The following is a 20,194-nucleotide window of genomic DNA, read 5'->3' on the forward strand; positions in this document are numbered from 1 at the left end:
CCATAAATCCCCTAAAGACACAGAACACAAAGGATGATGGTAGCATTCAGAGGACGGGTAGCTAGTACTGAACACTGACATTTTTAATTCTCTGCAATCCCAGAGCACATTAGCAGTCAATCCATGAACCATCTTGACAGCTCAAGATACCTCAGTCTTGAGGATGAGATATCTGGGCACCTGAATGCATGTGCATAAAGATCAGTGGTGACCTCAGTCAAGTTCATCGACATAGGACATTTGAAAACTGCCATCATTCTAGAGGATAAGCAAACATCATTCTGGCTATGAGGCACATAGAGCATCTGTTGAAATATTCATATATGTTTTAAAGATAATCTTAAAATATTGACATATATTTTGCTTACCAAAGCTGGTGTCTGCTGGGAAACAGCTCATGGTAGATTTAGAAGCCAGTGGTCCTATCGTTGATATAGTCACTCCACTGATCTGAGAACTGGGCAGATAGTGACTGAGAGGTATTTCACGGGACAAGGACAGTGACAGCGGTGGTGTTATTTCGTCTGAACATGTTGTCTTTGGGAAAAAATGTACCGAAGACTGCTGTTTTGTTGGGGGAGCTTTAAGTTTGTCGTCTCCTCTGTGTAAAAAAATTGTAACAAACACAGTGAGAAAATCAAAATGACTATTAGAAGAAGCATGGACCATCATTATTGTCCAGAATTCTGCTTTACCAAGATCTTATGTGTTTAATACAAACACAACAACATATAACATTTCTAGTTCTAGTAATTGAAATAAAATGCTTTAGCATCACTTCATTGCATGTTTTCATGTTTTCCTATCTGAAAGTAAGAAAAATTCCTACTGTAGATGGTTTTCAAAATGTTTGAAGACAGAAAAAGAAAATCTAAACATCACTTTAACATCATAACTAGAGACTTCACCATTTCCTTCCAGGCTCTATGTATGCATTTTTAACTCAAAGCTGAGACTCTATAAACTATTTATACCTCATTTCTATTATTTATTAAATCATAATTCCCCTTTCCATTAACATTAAAAAGACTAGAATTTCTGTTTAACATACCATTGTTTGTTATACTTTTTCTTTCAATTCTCGTTCATTGTTGCTTAACTAATTTTCCTAACAATTCTATAGTGAATGATTCCTTTCACATGAACTCAGTGTGTGTATGTGTGTGTGTGTGTGTGTGTGTTACAGAGAAGAAAGACAATTTTCAAGGACTATTATCATAAATGAATTTTATAGTATAAATGAAAATTTTCCTTCTTATTAAGATAAAGGCATGTGCTACCTAGACCACAGTCATTTGAACAAGACCCTGAAACTACAGGACAATCATTTTCCAATGTAAGCGACCTTCTCTTGATCTGGCTTGTAGAAAGCATAGGATGATGCACTTAATGAACTACACTGAGAGTCTTCCCAGTGACCTTGACCCAATTCGTGTGTGTGTGTGTGTGTGTGTGTATTTTTGTTTAACAACTGAATTGGGAACATGGTCCTGGAGTCTAAAACCCTTTAGCCTCAACCCACCCCTTTCTGGGTGCCATGTTAGCTAGTGAGGAGCTACCCACACTGGATAATCCGTGGATCATCACTGTTCTGGTCTGCTTCTCAGAGCAGAGCAGAGCTCAGAGCTATCTGAGCCAGTCCCTAGCTGTGTGCTGTGTTTTTGGTTTAACATTTCCATGGGGGAGTGAGGACATGGAGCTTACTCATCTGCAGTCCCACTCTTTGTTTACCAAGAGGTATTCCCTGTCATTTTGTTCTGCAACTTGGAAGCTCCTTCATCAGAAATCTTCTATCCAGAGAGCTTTGTATTCAAAACCAACCTGCTCTAAGTTAACTTCTCAGAAGGCATAGACATGACAGGCCTGGTTTATTAAAAACATTAAATGGCATTGGCTTTGCATGTCACATGATTATGAGCCTAGTAAGCCGGAGCACTCACCATGCAGCTGTCGCCCCAAGCACTATGTTAGTCAGGAAGGCTCTAGCTCATGCTCTACACTCTCCACTATCACACTAAGGTGGTGGGAGGGAGACTACAGAGCCAGATTATCAAATTTCAAACATTTCACCTCTGTCCAACCTGAGGCATGACTCTGACACTGGCTGGAACAAGGAGGGGAAGTGCTCTCTTTTCAACATTCCTCACATCTGGGTTTCATTACACCCCGGCTATATCTTTTCAGCATGTTCACTTTATAACCTCCTGTTTTTTTTTTTTTCTCCAGTAAAACGATAGCATATTCCAAATAAATCGACTCTCACCAAAGATTCCCAGCAAGCCTTCATAAATGATGTGATTAGAGAAATCTGGCCCAGCGACACAGGGTGTTCTTGTTTTCCTGGCTGAATCAGACTTTTCTAATGGCTGTGCACGTCTGCTGGGCTGAAATACCGCACGGGCAGACGGGAGATGCAGCCATCACCCGGATCCTCACCTCACCTGCCTATTGTCGGAGGGTGAGAGGCTGTGCTCAATGCTTAGTTAGCTCTCCCTTCAGCATTAGGGATTTTCTCGTGATTTTTGTGTCTTCTATAATAGATGAGCACTAAACCAGGGACAATTACAAATGCTCAATGCCAGCATTCTCATGTTACTTTGGAAGCCACTGCATTGGTAACACTGACAACGATCATTTCTCAGAAGATCTCTAAAAACAAATAGAAGAAAATGGACTAGAATTGAACAGCAAATACAGGAAAGCTAGGTCCAAAGTAGCAATAGCATTACACGGTGTATACAGAACACTAAAGTTCATTTTTTTGGGAAAACCAATGTTAATGCTTTAGTTGATACAATGATTTTCATTAGTAGTCAAAGTAGGCAGTTGCAACTTTTACCTAACATTCTCACAGACATTTCCAAAACCAAAAATGTTAGTAATTGTTTGTTTTGGTGCACAGGTTGATAAAGTTGCTCTCAAGAAGTTTTCTGTTCCACAGGAGCATAGACAAGGGCTAAAAGCAGTAAGCAAATCATCAGATGTCAGTTTCATCTTTACACATTGGCAGTTTTTTTTTTTTTGTATTCTATATTGTCCATACTCCTATGGGACAAGGGTGTTTTTATTTTTTGCTTGTTGATCATTATAGTCAGTGGTGCATTCAGCCTGGGATTATAAATGGAAGCTATGTTATTATAAAAATTAAAGGAAAAAGATAAGAAAGGATGGAAGGAGGGGAGATGGATGGACACAGAGTAGCACACTTTCTTATGTTCTTAGAAATTGTCCATGAAATACATGAAATCTGTTTTCTTTAAATTAATAAAACATTTTAAAAAACAATATCAAAAAAGTTTTCTAACAATTGCCTTAACACGTGAGTGGGAACTTTGGAATCTCAACCAGGTCTCATCTGTCAGGGAGAATTTTCATATTGCTCAAGGACTGGAAACGTATCCAACAATAGGTGGGGGAAATAGTTGTATGTTCTTGTTCATGGTTTCCTAAAAATACACTTGGGGTCTCTTCTATACACTTGGGGTCTCATTCTAACTGCTTCGTGAGCTGTCTCAGCACAAGACGCAGACTCCAGCTTCCTCCCTCTAAAACCAGACCCTCATCTCCTCCACTGTGTGCCCTTCTTACTGCTCTGGTTTCTTCATTTCTTGCTTGCTGGCATCGCTCTGCAGGGCCGTCGAAGCTTCCTGAATGTCTTGTGTGTCACTCATCTTGGTGAGAAGGGAAGTCTCATTTCCTTCCTAGGAAAATAGATGACATCAAACAATGACATACAGCTGACGTTCAAGGCAGAGTTTTCTTTGACAGTGACCTCACCTGTTAATCCTACTATCTTCAAGCACCTAGCAGATTGAATGATTTCTTCCCCAAGCTGGTGACAGAACTGAAGTTCTCGTGTGAATGTGTAGGTGGTGACATAGCCAATACTGCAACTGGCTAAGGATATCAGACAAACTGTGGAGAAGGTGTGTAACATTCACCGGAAGCGGCTCGAGACACAGGACAGTAACCCAGCCAAGTGAGCTTTATGACAGCAACGTTCATAGCTGGCCCATGCTGCCTCTTAGAACACCATGAGAGAGGTCTCCATGGTTACCAAGTTCCAGTCTCTAAACAATTACTATGTTGATGCTGCACCTGCTTCGTGGTTCCCAGACGTTGAATAATGGCACTTGCTTTGGGGAGAGCTCTATCTCTCAACAGACAGACTTGACATCAAAATGTGTGCTATTTGATTTTTGGATTGGGGATGGTCAATGCCAGTTTGTAAATATTGAGGGGATGAGTCCCAGCTGTTTTTTCTCTCTCTTTCCTCTTCTTTCATTCAACAAATGCTTTGAACACATGGCAACAGCTTGGCAGAATGAGTAGAAAATGATTTTAAGGCAAAAAGAAGCTTAGTGGTAGAAATAATACAACGACAGAAAACCTAAACTCTTCTCCTAGCTATGTCAGAGACATGATTTCAAAGACATCACTTAACTCAGCTTCTCCTCTGAATAAAAGATTCACACATATTTCATGAAAATGATGGTAGGAGAATAAAATTAATATATAAAGGCACACAACTCTACATAGTAATATCATCTGTTAGTGAGGATTACTGAGGAAGGAAGTTCATTCAGCAAATATTGAATGAACATCTACTATATACCAGGAATTGAGTAGGTACTATGAATAAACACTTCCTGCTTGAGGAACATTGTTGAAATATCCTCTAATTTAGACTCAAATATGGCTCCCCTCTTGGGATGATGAGCTGTATTTAAATACAGAGAACAATTAATAAAGTAAATGCTTTAATAACTCAGAAAAAGAAGAATTATATAACTAATAATGCAACTACAGAAAATTTTGGATTATATTTTTTCCATCTCAGACATAAAATACAATTCTTATCAGCATGATAAGCCAATCCTGAAAAGTAGCATTGGGAGATTCATACATTAATACTTATATTTACAAAGGAATTTAAAAGGAATTCATCATTCCTCACCACTATCCAAATTTCTGTACCTATACAAGTACGGAAGGTTTCCTAAGTGTTAACCGTTGTTTTCTAATTGATTTACTATAGTAGAATCAAGTTATTATCATAACAATTATTTTATCAGAGAACCCATTCATATTTTCCAACATGGTTTGGAGAAATAAAATTTTTGTCAACTGAAAAAAAAAAAAAAACCTTCAAAACCTTTAAATCTGTCCTTGTTCCAATATTCATTCTCCCCACAGGATATTTTCCTTATCTCCATTTTCCAAACTGGAGGTATATATACAACAAAAACCGATTTCCTGTTTCAAAGCTGCTCAAACCAACCCAGTGTTTTTCTCACAGGGGATAAAGTGAACTGCTAGCAGTCAGGGACTTGGGTGGAGCCCTAGTTGCATTTAGTGGACAGGAGCCAGAGGTGCTAGACTTTCCATAATACAGCAGATAATCCTACTTGGCAAAGAATTTTCCCTTATACTGTATAACTTGCCAGACAGTCACACAGGTGGAAAATAGATTACCATTATCTTAGTCTACAGCCTCGCTCCATACACCGTACAATACAAAACAGCAAGGTTCTCAGAAAGTAAGTGTTTACTGTATAAACTGAGGGATGCTTACACATTGATTTGTTCAGACCTTTTCCAAGAATTGCTGATCAGTTTGGGAAAATCACATCAAAGGCAGAACCACTCGGTGGTACACATGTGCTGATCTGATTTACAGGACCTAAGTAGTAACAGTGACAACAGCAACAAAATCTATCTGAATCTGATGAATCCCCTAACTTACCTAAAACACAGAGAACAGAAGAACACATCAACTCGTATGAAGAGATTCTGTCATTTATAGGCATAACACCCTAATCCAAGCAAGCCATACAAAATGCAGAAGACACTGGAAATTTAAGGGTACCGAGTATTTAATAATGTTAGGGGATTATTTTAGTCATGATAGAGTACTATGTGTTTTTAAAAAGGATTTCTTATATTTTAGAGATACACACTGAGAAATTTATAGATAAAGTGGTATGATGTCTAGATTTGCTTCAAATTAACATAGAGGGGGTAGGCATTTGGCATGGTAGTTAAGATGCTTGACTGAGACACTCTCACCCCACACTGAAGTGCCTAAGTTTGAGGCCTGACTCTGACTCCTGTTTCCAGCTTCCTGTCAGTGTACACACTGGTTGGAAGTGGGGACAGTGCAAATACTTGGGAGACCTGGATGGAGTCTCTGGCTCCCAGCTTTGGCCTGGACCTGCCTCAACCTTTGTGGCCATCTGGGGAGTTAATCAGCAGATAAGAGCTCCCTCTCTCTCTCTCTCTCTCTCTCTCTCTGGTTCTATTCCTCTCAAGTAAAATGAGAATTGGAAAGAAAGGAGAGAGCAGATGAAAAGGCTGGGCCATGACTTGTCATTGTCTCCAGTGGATACTACAAGGAGATTCACTGTGCATCATGTCTAGTTCCCGTTTGCAGGCAATGTTGGAATTCTCCAGAGTGAGCAGGCTAAAAGAGGGAGGACCACTTGGGCCGTGGAGACTGTGGATGCCGACAGGTACATTACCTCGCTGTCTCCAGCTCAGGATGGCCGGCATCAAGCGGCAGCTGATGGGGAAAGCAGACACACAGCTCTGCGGGACAACACTTCACACAGACACTCTGACCTCGGCTCCCAAGAATGGGGATTTCCCGGTGTCCCCAGCGACGAAGCGGAAATTCAAGGGATGGGAGCTCCTCCAAGACTACATTGCCGGAAAATGGCAGAGCCAGGACTTGGGGCCATGCATTTGTTAGGAAGACCCCTGCACTCTACCCACTGTTTTTGTTTCAATCCCTGTCTGAGGTCTTCCTTACTCTTTCTGGGCAATCGTCTGAACGTGCATCCAGCACCGCGCCAGCTTTCTCCCATCCTCTCTCCCTGTTCCTGTCTCCCATCGCTCTGTCCTCCATCGGAGCTTCCTTGTCCTGTGTCAGTTCTCTCTGGCCCAAACCCTATGGAAAAAATATCCAGGTTCTGCACAGGGAATTGAAGCTCCACAGAGTAGATACAGGGGAAAATAGGGCCATGAAAACTGAATCAGAATCTCATGCTGTGAACTTTTTACCCTGGTTACAAAAAAAATTACAAGTGGCAAAATTCCATGTTCTGCAATCTAAAAACCAGGCAAAATTTTAAATATACACAATTTTGAAAGAGTTGAAAAACACAAAGAACTGGCCTTATACACTCTCGTTCTTGTCTCCACATATGGAGAACATTTGCACAGCAGGGGATTTTATTAAATTGCTAATATAAATAATATGTCTTGCGTGAATGAAGGCTGTATATATAAAGAGAATTTTAGTCCCCCCTCAGGCCATGAGTAATGTGCCGTTGAGGAGTACAATGTAAAACATTATGACATGTTGCATTATCTAAGACTCAAAGAGGCTGAAGTGCGATGCAGCAATATGATTTCATAGCTCCATCTACCCAAAGATAGCAGGAATTCTCACTATAAAGCATCGTGGGAGCCTAAAAACATCCTGGGTCAATTCATTTCTTTCATGCAAATCAAAATGCAAATAACACAACCTCAACCTTAGGGACTACTATTTTCCCTTGAATACAGGGTCACGTTAAGGTCCTACTGGAGGTGTCTAAGGAGAGGAGAAAGGATCATTTGTAGGGAGGCTCAAGTCTCAGACAGTTTGTACAAATAATCTCTACGGGTGTTACCAGATGTTACAAAATTGCATTGCAGAACACCACTGGGAACTTAGATGAGCATTTGTTGCATGTCCAACACCGGTTTGAATCCTCTGACACTCATGTCCTGCCCAGCAGTGGTTCATACATCTCTGTAACCACACAGTTACTGGACTCATAGCTTGCGTGTATTTTAGGTGTAGCCCTTTTTCGTGAATTTTCTCTGTTCGTGAGTTTTAGAGAATATAATACTTACTTTCCTAAGAGAGGGAGCCTCAAATTTATTCAGGGGATAGAGAGAACATTTGCTTTTATTTGTGGACCACTATGCCCTTTGTAGATTTTAAAAAGCATAAACCAATATATTTTCATTTCATCTAGGCAATATTTTTATATACTTTACTAACAAAAATAAATCTACCTTTGTTATTAGCACACCATATAAACTCATAACCACCAGCCTGCAGATCTTAAAATAAAGGAAAACTCCCAAAGATCTGTTGAACCAAGAGCAAATGATTGGTTTTGTGTTTTCCTATGTTTATGAATTTGCAATTTCATTGTCTGCTGTCATCTGCTGGCAACTTCTAGAAGAAAAGTTGTATCTGGACCAAAGACTTATAAAAAAAATGACTGGAGAAAAACTGGAATTGAGAAAACTCCATCCATTAACTTTTCTTCTCTGCTAACTGAATAATGCAGTCATTATTTAGTATCACAGCTGAATGCTGACTCTGGAGAGCATGGCACTCCAGCATCCCACAGGATACATACAAAATTGAAATCTATGTGAGAAACACCAGATTAAAGGATAAGAAAGTCATTAGTAGCCTGAACTTGAGCCCTGACAATGGCTTCCAGTACAAAAGTAGGACTACGCAGAACCCAACCAAGACAAGCGGGGAACCCCACTAAGGCAAGGAGCAGCCTCGATCCCATCTCCTCTTCCTTCCTGGTCACCACACGTATGACAAATTCCATCAATTGTAGCTACCATCAGCTTTCTTCATTACGGGCGAGAGCAGTAGGCACCGAAGATGGGTACAGTTCACTAAAGGTAGATTTCTCAACCTTGAGAAATCCCATGATATTCTCTACTAAATGAAGCTGTCTTAATGATATTAGCAATTTTTAAAAATTTTATTTTTATTTTTTGAAAGGCAGAGTTAGACAGTGAGAGAAAGAGATAGAGAGAAAGGTCTTCCTTTTCCATTGGTTCACCCACCAAATGGCCACTATGGCCAGCGTGCTGCGCCGATCTGAAGCCAGGAGCAATTTGAAGCATTAACAACGTGGAGTTGGTAAACAGAAAGCTTTCCCCCTAAGTGCATGTGATGAAACAGAAGAAATGGGGAGGCTTTGAGGCTACACAGGACCTTGAGCTGTGAGCCATTGTCTTTAAGTGAAGGGTATCTCTAACCTTCCCAGGAAAGAGACCACCAGGGCCAACAACACAGCGTCTGAAATTACGTGGGGTTGCTTATTTGAGACTATGAGTGTGAGAAACAGGAAGGAAATCAGACATCTGAGATGCAACGAGAAAATCCAGGCAAGTTTAGGATTCTGGGCTCTCCCAAAGACCTCAGGATGGGCACGGATTAGTCTGAAGAAGAAAGACGCGCTAGACAGCTCCATTTGCTTCAAGCTCTCTCTACCCTTAGCCTTGATTTTGTTCTGTATTCATTTCTCCATTTGTCTTCTGAGAAAGTGATTTTCTAATTCCAAGTCAGCCGTACTCGATGGTGGATGGATTTTACTATGACTGCCATTATTAGCTATCATTGATCAGATTTCCTATTTGTGTTCAGTGTTCTATGTGTATTATCTCATTTTATGGAGTGCTGTGTTCCATGCAATCCCAATTGAGGAAAACTAAGGGTACAGAGGTCAGGTCATTGCCTAGAGCTTCAGAGCCATGAAGTGGAGACCCAGGGTGGGGTTCAGTTCTGACTGTAGACACTGCAACCTCAGCCATCCTGTTCCATCATTCCCTGCAACATGAGGAGCACCACCACGGACAAGGCCATGGATAACACCAGCAATGCACACACACGTGTCAGCCATGCTCCTTGCTCTGCTGTCCTTTAGATGGGACATCACTATCAGTGAATCTAAAATACAGACATGATACAGAATATGATATAATCACAGGAATGGCTGTGTCAAGTCCTAGATGAACTCAGGGAAGCAATTGCTTGTGTTACTGTGGTCAGGAGAGACTTCCAAAGAGGTGACACCAGGGTGGGCCTCAGTGTTCAAAAGGCAGGGCACAGAATTTTAAGGCAATTGTTAATGAAGTTCTTCACACACGCATTCACTCAATAAATACACTTAGGAAGTGTGTGACGTGGCTTACCAGTGCTCTCTGTGCTTTTCTGGTATGCATCTAAATGCATAGGCATAAAGCACAAATAATATGGCACAGGCACACTGATTGGCTGGGACAGAGAGACCATGTGGACAGGCAGTGCCAAGCAGAGCCTGGGAGAAAGGGAAGACCAGATTGTGGAGAGCCAAGGAGTGGGATGGATCATCAGTATGCATTACGTGGCCATCTGTGTGTTCCTAATGAGTCGATAGTAAGATACATTACAGGATACTGAAAGAAACTCCGGCTAGCCTACTCCATTTTCTTGGTTGGTAGCTCTACAAGTCATCTCTTTCAAAGTATCTCCTGGACATTAAAAGTGAGAGCACTGATTTGTATATTATAAGGAAAGTCTTTATTAGCTCAATTGAAGTAAAATTCCTTGTGCAATTGTTATTATGTTGGGATAAGATGAGTTAAATGCTGAGCAAAATTAACAAATCATGTGTTAAAAGTATATTCAGGGTGGCCGGCGCCACAGCTCAATAGGCTAATCCTCTGCCTTGCTGTGCCGGCACACTGGGTTCTAGTCCCTGTCAGGGCGCCGGATTCTGTCCTGGTTGCCCCTCTTTCAGTCCAGCTCTCTGCTATGGCCCAGGAGTGCAGTGGAGGATGGCCCAAGTGCTTGGGCCCTGCACCCCATGGGAGACCAGGAGAAGTACCTGGCTCCTGCCATCGGATCAGCGCGGTGTGCCAGCTGCGGCAGCCATTGGAGGGTGAACCAACGACAAAAGGAAGACCTTTCTCTCTGTCTCTCTCTCTCTCACTGTCCACTCTGCCTGTTTAAAAAAAAAAAAGTAAGTATATCCAGGGCCAACATTACGGGTGTGTGACCTGTTTGATTATATAGCCCCTATTCTTTTTTTTAAAGCTTTTATTTAATGAATGCAATTTTCATAGGTATAACTTTAGGAATATAGTGTTTTTTCCCCCATCCCCACCCTCCATCCCCATTCCTGTCCTACCTCCTACTGTCTCTCCCATCCCATTCTTCATTGAGATTCATTTTTTAATTAACTTTACATACAGAAGACCAACTCTATAATAAATAAAGATTTCAACAGTTTGGACACACATACACACAACACAAAAAGTACTGCTTGAGAACAAGTTTTGCAGTTAATTCTCATAGTACAACTCATTAAGGACAGAGGCCCCGCATGGGGAGTAAGTGCACAGAGACTTCTGTTGTTAATTTAACAATTAACACTCTAATGTATGATGTCAGTGATCACCCAAGGCTCTTGCCATGAGCTGCCAGGGCTATGGAAGCCTTTTGTGACCACAAACTCTGCCAGTATTTAGACAAGGACATCAGCAAAGTGGGAGTTCTCTCCTCTCTTCAGAGAAAAGAACATCCTCCTTCATGGCTCCTTTTCACTGGGTCTCACTCACAGAGCTCCTTCACAATGTAAGATATTTTTTGCCACAGTGTCTTCACTTTCCATGCCTGAACTGTTCTCATGTGCTTTTCAGCCACATCCAAATGCCTTAAGGGCTGATTCTGAGGTCAGAGTGTTATTTAAACAGGACCCATTCTTGATGTAATAGTCGGCTCTCATTGCCTTAAAATTGTTAGTTCATTAACAAGAAACTTCACAAATTATGTAACTAATCCTGGTAGGCAGATCTTAAATTTGGCTCTTAGATAAGAGACAAATGATCATGGCAGGCACTGTGGCACAGTAGGTTAAGCCACTGCTTCTGATGCCCCCAGCCCATATTAGAGTTCAGGTTTGAGTCCTAGCTACTCTACTTCTGATCCAGTTTGCTGCTCACACATGTGGGAAGGGAGTGGATGCTGACCCAAGTACTTGGGCCCCTGCCACCCACATGGGAGACCCAGATGGAAATCCAGGATCCTGGCTTTGGCCTGGCCCTGTCTAGCTGTTGCAGTCATTTAGGGGAGTAGACCAGTAGATAGGAGATATTCATTCTCTCTCTCTCTCTCTCTCTCTCTCTCTCTCTCTGCCTCTCCATCTCATTCTCTTACTCTCTTTCAAATAAAGAAAGAAATAATTTTAAAAAATTATCTCAGCAAATGGAAATGAAAAATTACTTATTTAGGAAATACTAAGGTGACACTTCTGAAAAACAAGACTTGAAAGATTTGTGACCTTGCATTTATGTGATATGATTTTTAGCTCAGTCACTGAGGGAATTTCTACAATGTTAGGAAACATAGTGGTAGCCTGAATGGAGGCAGAGCGCCCCTGGGCTTGTGAGCTGGCCCAAGTGCAAACCTGGAGAGCAGATCATGCTTCTCCACTGAATTTTTTTGGGGGAGAATTTACATAAAATAACTTCCCCAGACCTCAACATCCTCTGCTGCCACATGGGGACAGCAAGAGCATTGGTGCTGTAGTATGAAAGAAACCAGATAACCAGGTAACCAGCTACCCCCAAAGTCCACTTATTATTCAAATCATCCATTTCATTCACCTTTATGCTTAAAAAAGTTTCCCTTTCTATTACATTTAGAATGCTGTGACTTAATTTTATTAAGTGAAAAACTTAGAATGGTATCTCTTTATCACTTGTCTTTAAATGAGATAGTACACAAGGATTTTTTAAATGTCACTCCCAGAGTCTAAGTATAAATTAAAACCCTGTTGGACCAAGTTTTTGTACACAAAAATCCCCTCCTTTGCGGGTATCACTAATTGCATGAAGCCCACACAATGATTATATCAATCAACAAACAATTCACCTTGTTCCCTTATCTTCAACTATTACCTCTTCATAACGCTGAAATCCCTAGTTGATACTTTCTGCCAAGCATTAGTCCAGCTATTACAATTGCCTCTTGCAGGGCTCAGATTTTTTTTTTCCAACCCTGCTCAGCAGTCTCTAATTATTAGGGACCTCTCTAAAGAAAACAGAGCCCAGACCAGTCCTGGAAGCCATGAGAATGCAGGCTGGCACGAGATATCTGCTACCACTCCTGTGATCCAATACAGGTGAGCAATGATGTTCTGTCATTTTTCGCCCTCTCCAGGCTGGAGGTCTGAGTGCTGTGGACTGAACAGAGCCCTAGGTTTGCTGGCAGCCAAACAGCTCACTGAACGACTAGCAAGAGAGATACCCGGATGCTGTGGGGCCCAGGTCTGTGGTGCCTGCTTTCCTGCTGGTTTCCTAGGGGTAGAACTGGGGAGAATCCCTGTTAAAGGGCAGGGCTGTTCTCCAAGAAATGATCAACCAGTGGGCAAAGAGCTAGCACCACCAGCATCATTGCTTGAATCAGTCATGTGCCTCCTCCCTTCCATTTGCTTTCAGCTTCTCTCTTGGGGCCATGAAAGGTGTTCCTTAGTGACAGTTCATCTTCACTCTCACCTGAGTTGCCATAGTCTCCGATATTGGAATCACCTTTGGTGCGTCATGGTACCTGCCTAAACTAGGCTTCACTTTGCCCTACCCTGGTCTCTGTAGACCCAGACTATTTATCCCTCCAAGGAGGATGTATCCGTGATGTTCAGAACAGTTAGAAAACCTCATACTTTTGATGACACCTTGGATCCTTCTGCCATACCCTCTCTCTCCTAGTACAGCAATTGTTGGGACATTTATCACGAAGCGCCTTAGAGCAGAACCCCTTTGTTGATTTCTTCTCCTGCGTCCTCACTTTCTCCCAGATACCCAACCCCCAAATCACTTTCTCTGTCAAATTTTTCTCCTTTCTTATGTAAAATAAACTCTTTGCCATTTTACTTTATTCTATCCCCACAACTGCCTCTCAATTTCCTAGCTCAAATAAAAGATTTCATTGTAGCTTTCTGGCTATGTGCCTTGACCCATGGCGAGCTCTAAACAAATTAATTCAGGTCATAACTCTGTACCCTTCCTATCCCAGTTCTTGTTTTGTTCTGGCTGTTCCCCTGGAGAGGGACACCTTTCCCCATCGTGTTTCTGCCTCTAACAATCTATTCATCCCTCAAGTTTTCGCCTCTGCAAGATGGAGTGAATGCCTATTTTACAGACGATGAGATAACCATGCGAGTAAAGCCTTTAAAATGGCTGCTGCTATTTTTATTATTAATAGCATGACCACCCATTTCTTCCAAAGAGTGTTTTCTGAGTCTCTCCAAACTAGACAGGACTCCTTCCTTTCCTGTGTATCCCTACGCTCCATTGCACTGGCTCCCATCATCATCTCCTTCTTTCATCATGGTCATTCCTTAGCATGCCTTTTCTAATTCTCTAGATGCTAAGCTCCCTGAGGTCAGGAACCATTTTTTTCCCTGTACCATTGTTCTTTCTCCAGTGGCTACAATAAACACTATTTACAGAAATTTGCAAAAGGAAGGAACAAAAGCACCACAGTGCTAATTACAGCTCTGTTTCAATCTCTACTCACACGTTTCATCTTGATGGAATTACAAATTACCAAATCCCATTAAACCTACAAATTACATAGCGAATGATTCCTTGGGAGGGTGATTACCTGCTCCTTCTGAGAGGAGGGGACAGGTGGTGCTGGCGAACTCTTTCAATTGTCCTGCTGAATTTCAACCATCCTTTCCGTTATAATGTGTATCATTATATTATCAGCTACCAAGAACACTACACACACCATCCGAGCAACAAAGCAACCTCAGGAGGAGAACTGAACTAAAAGTGGGCTCAGGGTGGTAGTGGCCCTGAGTAGCTTAGAAACAAATGTTCCAAATACAAAATTAAATCCAGAACATCAACACCGTAAGATGGTACGATGCACCCCAATTTCAGAAGTCTTAAAACATGAAAAAAAGTCCTCTTGGAATCAAGGCAGCAAGTTGTTTCCATTAAGGTCAGAGATAATCTGCAAATAATGCAATGGGGAAGATGAAAATAAATACGAACCTCTGTTTCTTTGATGCTTTGCCCAGCACCAATTGCCTCTCTTCTAGCAATCAGTTAGGAAGGAGCCCCTGAGATCAGAAAATAGATGCTGGATGGATGGGGCACCTCAGGGCTCTGTGCTGGTCCCACTGCCCTGTCCTGTTAAGCTTACAGTAGGAGAGTATGTAGGCTTTGGAGGACACAATGAAAATCAGTTTCTTGATTCCCAGTGCACTGACTCCTTCTGCCAACCTGCACCTTGACTTCACCCCCAGAGAGTCTTGCTTCCTTGGTCACCTGCCTTCTTGTCCACCTGCTTGGTTATCTTCCTTCCCCGAAAATCACTAAGTATGGCAAGAAGCAGCTATTCAGACAATCAGACATTCCACATGATGTGCTCACGTGATCATGGACACATGAAAACATACACACACACACACACACACACACACACCCTACCTGGGAAGATGGGCCAATGAATTTTACATTAATGTGAATAAACCTCATTCACTAAGTGTGGTGTTCCTCTTGATGGGGGTTGAAGTAAAGGCCAACAGGAGGAGGAGGAGAGGCGTTCCAAGTGCCTGCAAAGGCCAGGTATGGGCACAGTCCTGCAGTGATGGTCTCCGGGCCAGAAGACTTAGTTTGAGGGCTTTGGGTTCTTTAAGGCAAGGAAAACAGGCACCTGGAGGTGAGAAGGGGACCAGAAACAAATGACTCAACTCTAGTTTTTTTCCTCCTGGGATCCTGGTGGGCCAGGCAATTATATAATAAAAATAGAATGTGTTTTTAGTGTGAATGAGATGCTGGTCACACGTGTCACAAGGCATGTGAATCTGTTCAATGCAAAAGCATCTAAGTGAGGGAGTTCTGCCGTTCATTAATCTGAAGACTGACTGCCACTTGTGTAGACCAGTGGGAATCCTTCAGACTATGAACCAGTGCTTGGCAATGGCGATTTCCCCCAGGTGCCACTGGCCACGTCAGCACTGGGGCTTTCTGTGACTCTGTTGCTATCTAATAGCGTGACTCTTAGAATCCACTAAAGTAAAATAATACAAACAGTCTTCAAAGACCTTAGAGATATTTGTAAATCAAAAGGCAACCTTGGGCTAACCTTAGCCTTATCAGTACAATGAAATCCAAATAAACTGAATTGAGTTTCTGAAGACATTTTGGTATTTATAAACTATGATAAATGATCTACAGGTTGTCTCAAATCATAACACTAAATCCAACTGAGACAATGCAGGAAGATCTGGTTGGCATCCCCGTTCTGTTATTTGGATAAATGAAAACACAGTGAGGAAAGATAGCATCAAGCTCACAGTGCTAACCTAATAAATGTTATTTTTGAACTAACATCCTGAAGGAAGAATAATTATACATTTTAGTTTCTAAGTGTTTCCTCCTTTGGCTGTGAGTTGTCTGTCTATCTATCTAGCATCAGATGATCTAATTTAACCGAGGGGAGACTATGAGTCACCTGCACTTTGTCCACCAGCTGGTTCGACTTCTCCCTCTGGGTGTTCTGCATGACACACTGTTCTCAAAACCAAGCTCATTTTCTCACTCACTTTCTAAGCACACTGGAGATATCATCTCAATACGCCAGTACTAACAATCAACCAGCTTGCCCAAGCCAAGAGCTCCTCCCCTGCCTCTCAGTCCACCCAGCCATATACAAAATACCAAATGGCAAAATGTCTCTAGCATCCACCCTCTTGTGTTTGTGACAATACCAGCACAGGCCCCCGTCACATCTCTCCTGACAATCAGAAGAGCCTGACTGGTTTCCCCTCACACTGCATTCTCTGAAGTAATAACAATATTATCTCAAGCATAACTGAAATCCTCGGGGCCCTTTGATGCTTTAGAAAAGCAAGCAAAACTCCTTAGCTTAACAGGGACTCGGTACGATCTGGTCTGCGTGAGTTTTCATGATTTCCAGCCATTTCTCTAAGGGCGTTTTATAATCTAACCACACCAGGCAAATAGACATTTCCCAGTGCTGTTCCACCTTTGTTAAATTTACTTCTTGCCTCTGCCTCAAATGCTGGTTCTCTTCTGTCCAGTGGGAAACCCCCGGCCACCCATCAAGGTTGCCATCATTCGCCATTTCCATTGTGCAGCTTTTCATGTTCACTTCTGTCCTCCCCTCTGGCCCCTCAGCTTGGTGTCCCTCGGTATCTCTCCCTAGGCCTGACTACATTATCACCTCAAGCAGCTTGCACTTCAGCCATACGAGTTGGGCAAGGGTACTTCAAAGGTTTATATAAATTTGGAATTAGAAGATAAATTTATTTTAGTGCAAAAATTGAAAACCATGTTTTTCAGAATACGCATTTCTGTGAAATTTTTTAGAGACTACACATACGCACAATTATAAAATTTCTGCACCGAAGTAAACTTAGATTCCTTGTCTCCACAAAGACAAAGGTTTACCGTTCTTTACAGCCATTACCTCCATTGATTGACTGGTGCTTTTTCAGAACAGTTATTAAACACATTGAAGAGCATTCCTGGTTATAGGCATGATTTCAGGACTGTCTCCACCACTTTGCTGTGAGCTCAAGGGCAAGATCTGTGTGTCTTATTCTTCCTCCTACCTTAGGGACCAGCATTCTGTCTGTGTATAGGTGTTCCCCTTATATGTTTGATGAAATGAAGATATAAGTCTGTATGATAGTTCTTTACAACAGCATTACTTCCATGTACCTAAGTATTTTTACAAAATTTGCCTGATCTGTACCAAAATTATCATCAATCTATTTGATGTTCAAAACTACATTATGGGTTTGATAAGTTCAGGGGCCAGACATAACAGGTGATTAGGGCAATCTCATGACTTTTCCTTCTCTGAAACTGGGTGAACAAACTCTGTGCTTAGGAATCAGATGAACTTGAAACTAAATTGGGAGATAAGGAAATTATGGTATATATAGACTATGGAATAATACTCAGCTGTAAAATAGAATGAAATCTTGTTGTTTGCAACAAAATGGATGCCACTGGAAACCATTATACTTAGTGAAATAAGCCAGTCCACAAAAGAGAAATACCATATGTTTTCCCTGATGTGTAGTAACTAATAAGTACCAAAAACATAACATAGAAGAGTTAAATTGACATTTTGAGCTTTGATGATTGTTTACAGCCCTTCTGTTTTCTGTTGAGGAACAGTGTGTTTTTCTTCTTATCATATGTTGAACTCTTTCCTTAGTGTAGAGTTAATCTTAAGAGTATAAAGTAAACTGAAAGTAGATTATTGTAAAAATTAAGAGTGGGAATATAAGAGGGAGGAGGTAGAAGAGTGGGAGTGGGGGTAGAGTAAGGGTAGGGAGGGAACCATCACTATGTTCCTAAATCTGTATACACGAAATACATGGAATTTGTATACCTTAAACCAAATTTTTAAAAAAATTGAAAAGAAATCAAATTGGGAGCATTCTCTTAAAATTATGTGACTCTGGATAAGCGACTTAACTTCTCTGAGATGGAGTTCTCCTTCTTTCAAAAGGGAAAATAGACACCCCCCTCCCCTTCCAGGGCGGGATGAGATCTAGTGAGAGCACCAGTCTACAGGTCAGGAATACAGTGCTGCATCCACGAACGGCAAGCATCAGCCGACCCAGAAATAAGTTAGGTTGTAAATATGCCTTCTATTTGGAACAGCCACCTCTTCAATCAGACAGAGACTAGGACAAGGCAGGGGAGGTGCATATCCACTGGCAGCATCCTGTAGAAGCTCACGGAAGCCATCGCTATGGGTTACAGGCCTATTAACTCTGAGTCAGCTCTGACCGTGCTGCGGAGAGAGGAGTGCATGTGCTGTGTTATGCACCAGGGATGAATGAAAGGCCCCAGGCAGCGTTTTCTTTGTCAAAACAGGAACTACTGTTGCTTTATGTCTGTAGCAACTGATTTTAAAACATCTGGATCCATTTTCAACCGAGGCATCTCTTTTGCTGATGAAATATGAAGAAAAACGAGGTAATGCAGGTGGCAGGTCAGCTGTCAAGACTGCTAACATTATCCACATTGTGTTATTTCTCTGATCTCCTGAACCTATGAGGACTTGGAAAAGTGATTCTGAGACAAACAGGAGTTGAGTACCTCTAACTAATACGATTTACTAACAAAGCCAAGAAGACAAAAAATGTTTTCTAAAACATTTATTATAACACTTATTATATTATAATATATATTTATAATAACATTTATTATAAAAATGCAAATATATTACTCATTTGATTAAACTCCAGGCATCCAATTCTAATGTGGGTAATTGGTAGCTGGGAATAATTAATATTATAAAGGATTAAATCTAAGTTAGAAAATAAATTTGCATTTATTTATGTTTGGGTCCCTGTATTCCTGCAATTGTACTTCACCCTTATTCAGGAGAGGAGATAATAGCCTGGTACTACGAGTCCCACAGCCAACAAGTATGGAAAGTCTCTTTTCTGTAGAAGAGGAAAATTATACGGAAACTTCTTAAGGATTTTCAAGATCTAATGAGGATGCTAGAGTGTCTAAAAGGATAATTCCATGTACAGCTTGGTGTAGCTTCTTCAGTTCACTTTCAAGTTCCATCTTCTTCACGCTTCCCATGGCCCTGAATGGCCCACTCTGTATACCTGGGTCAGCACAGGGTGTTCAACATGACCTGTGCAGTTTACTGCCAATCTTACCATTCCATGATTGAACAATTCAATCACCTGTCACGTACATACCTGTTCACCACTAAACTGTACACAAAGATAGAACTTACCTTGGACAAGTATGTCTCCAAACAGTGATTGTTCTGAGTCCAACCAAATACTTAGATGCTGTAACTAAGAATAATCTTATTGTCAGTTTCAGGAAACAGTAGGAACCAAAGGCACCTGTTTCAGTAGGAAACAGAGATGAACCAAAGGAAAATCAATAGAGCTGATAGAGTTCTGCAAGATTTCTTGAGATCACTGTGCCTACCTCCTGCCCCATTCTGGGTCCTGTAAATCAGAATTTTCAGACAATGGAATCAGAGACAGAAAAGGAAATGTGGCAACAGATACCACATAAATAAAAAGAATCATCAGAGCTGTACACCAACAAATCAGGAAACCTAGAAGAAATGGATACATTCATGGACACACGCAACCTACAAAATTTCAGTCACGAAGACACAGAAAATCTAAATACACCAATAACCAAGACGGAGATTAAATCAACAATAAGGACCCACCAGACAAAGAAAAGCCCAGGACCGGATGGCTTCACTGCTGAATTCTACCAGACATTTAAAGAAGAACTAATTCCAATTCTTCTCAAGCTATTCAAAACAATTTAAAAGCATAGAATCCTCCCAAACTCCTCC

General features: G+C 41.3%; 1 protein-coding gene across 1 annotated transcript in view; it reads right to left on the reverse strand.

Annotated features, from left to right (window-relative positions):
* Positions 1–20,194, reverse strand: part of LMNTD1 (lamin tail domain containing 1) — a 115,838-nt gene that overhangs the window by 36,933 nt on the left and 58,711 nt on the right. Inside the window, exons 2-3 of the mRNA XM_089304707.1 lie at positions 3,589–3,701; positions 369–601 (exon numbers count right to left, since the gene is read on the reverse strand). Of these exons, the coding sequence (XP_089160833.1) occupies positions 369–601; positions 3,589–3,671 (316 nt within the window). The 5' untranslated portion in view covers positions 3,672–3,701. The remainder of the gene's footprint in view (positions 1–368; positions 602–3,588; positions 3,702–20,194) is intronic.

The sequence above is a fragment of the Oryctolagus cuniculus genome, chromosome 9 (genome assembly GCF_051225735.1).
Source record: "Oryctolagus cuniculus isolate XC-2025 breed Fujian yellow rabbit chromosome 9, ASM5122573v1, whole genome shotgun sequence".
In the NCBI taxonomy this organism is placed as follows: domain Eukaryota; kingdom Metazoa; phylum Chordata; class Mammalia; order Lagomorpha; family Leporidae; genus Oryctolagus; species Oryctolagus cuniculus.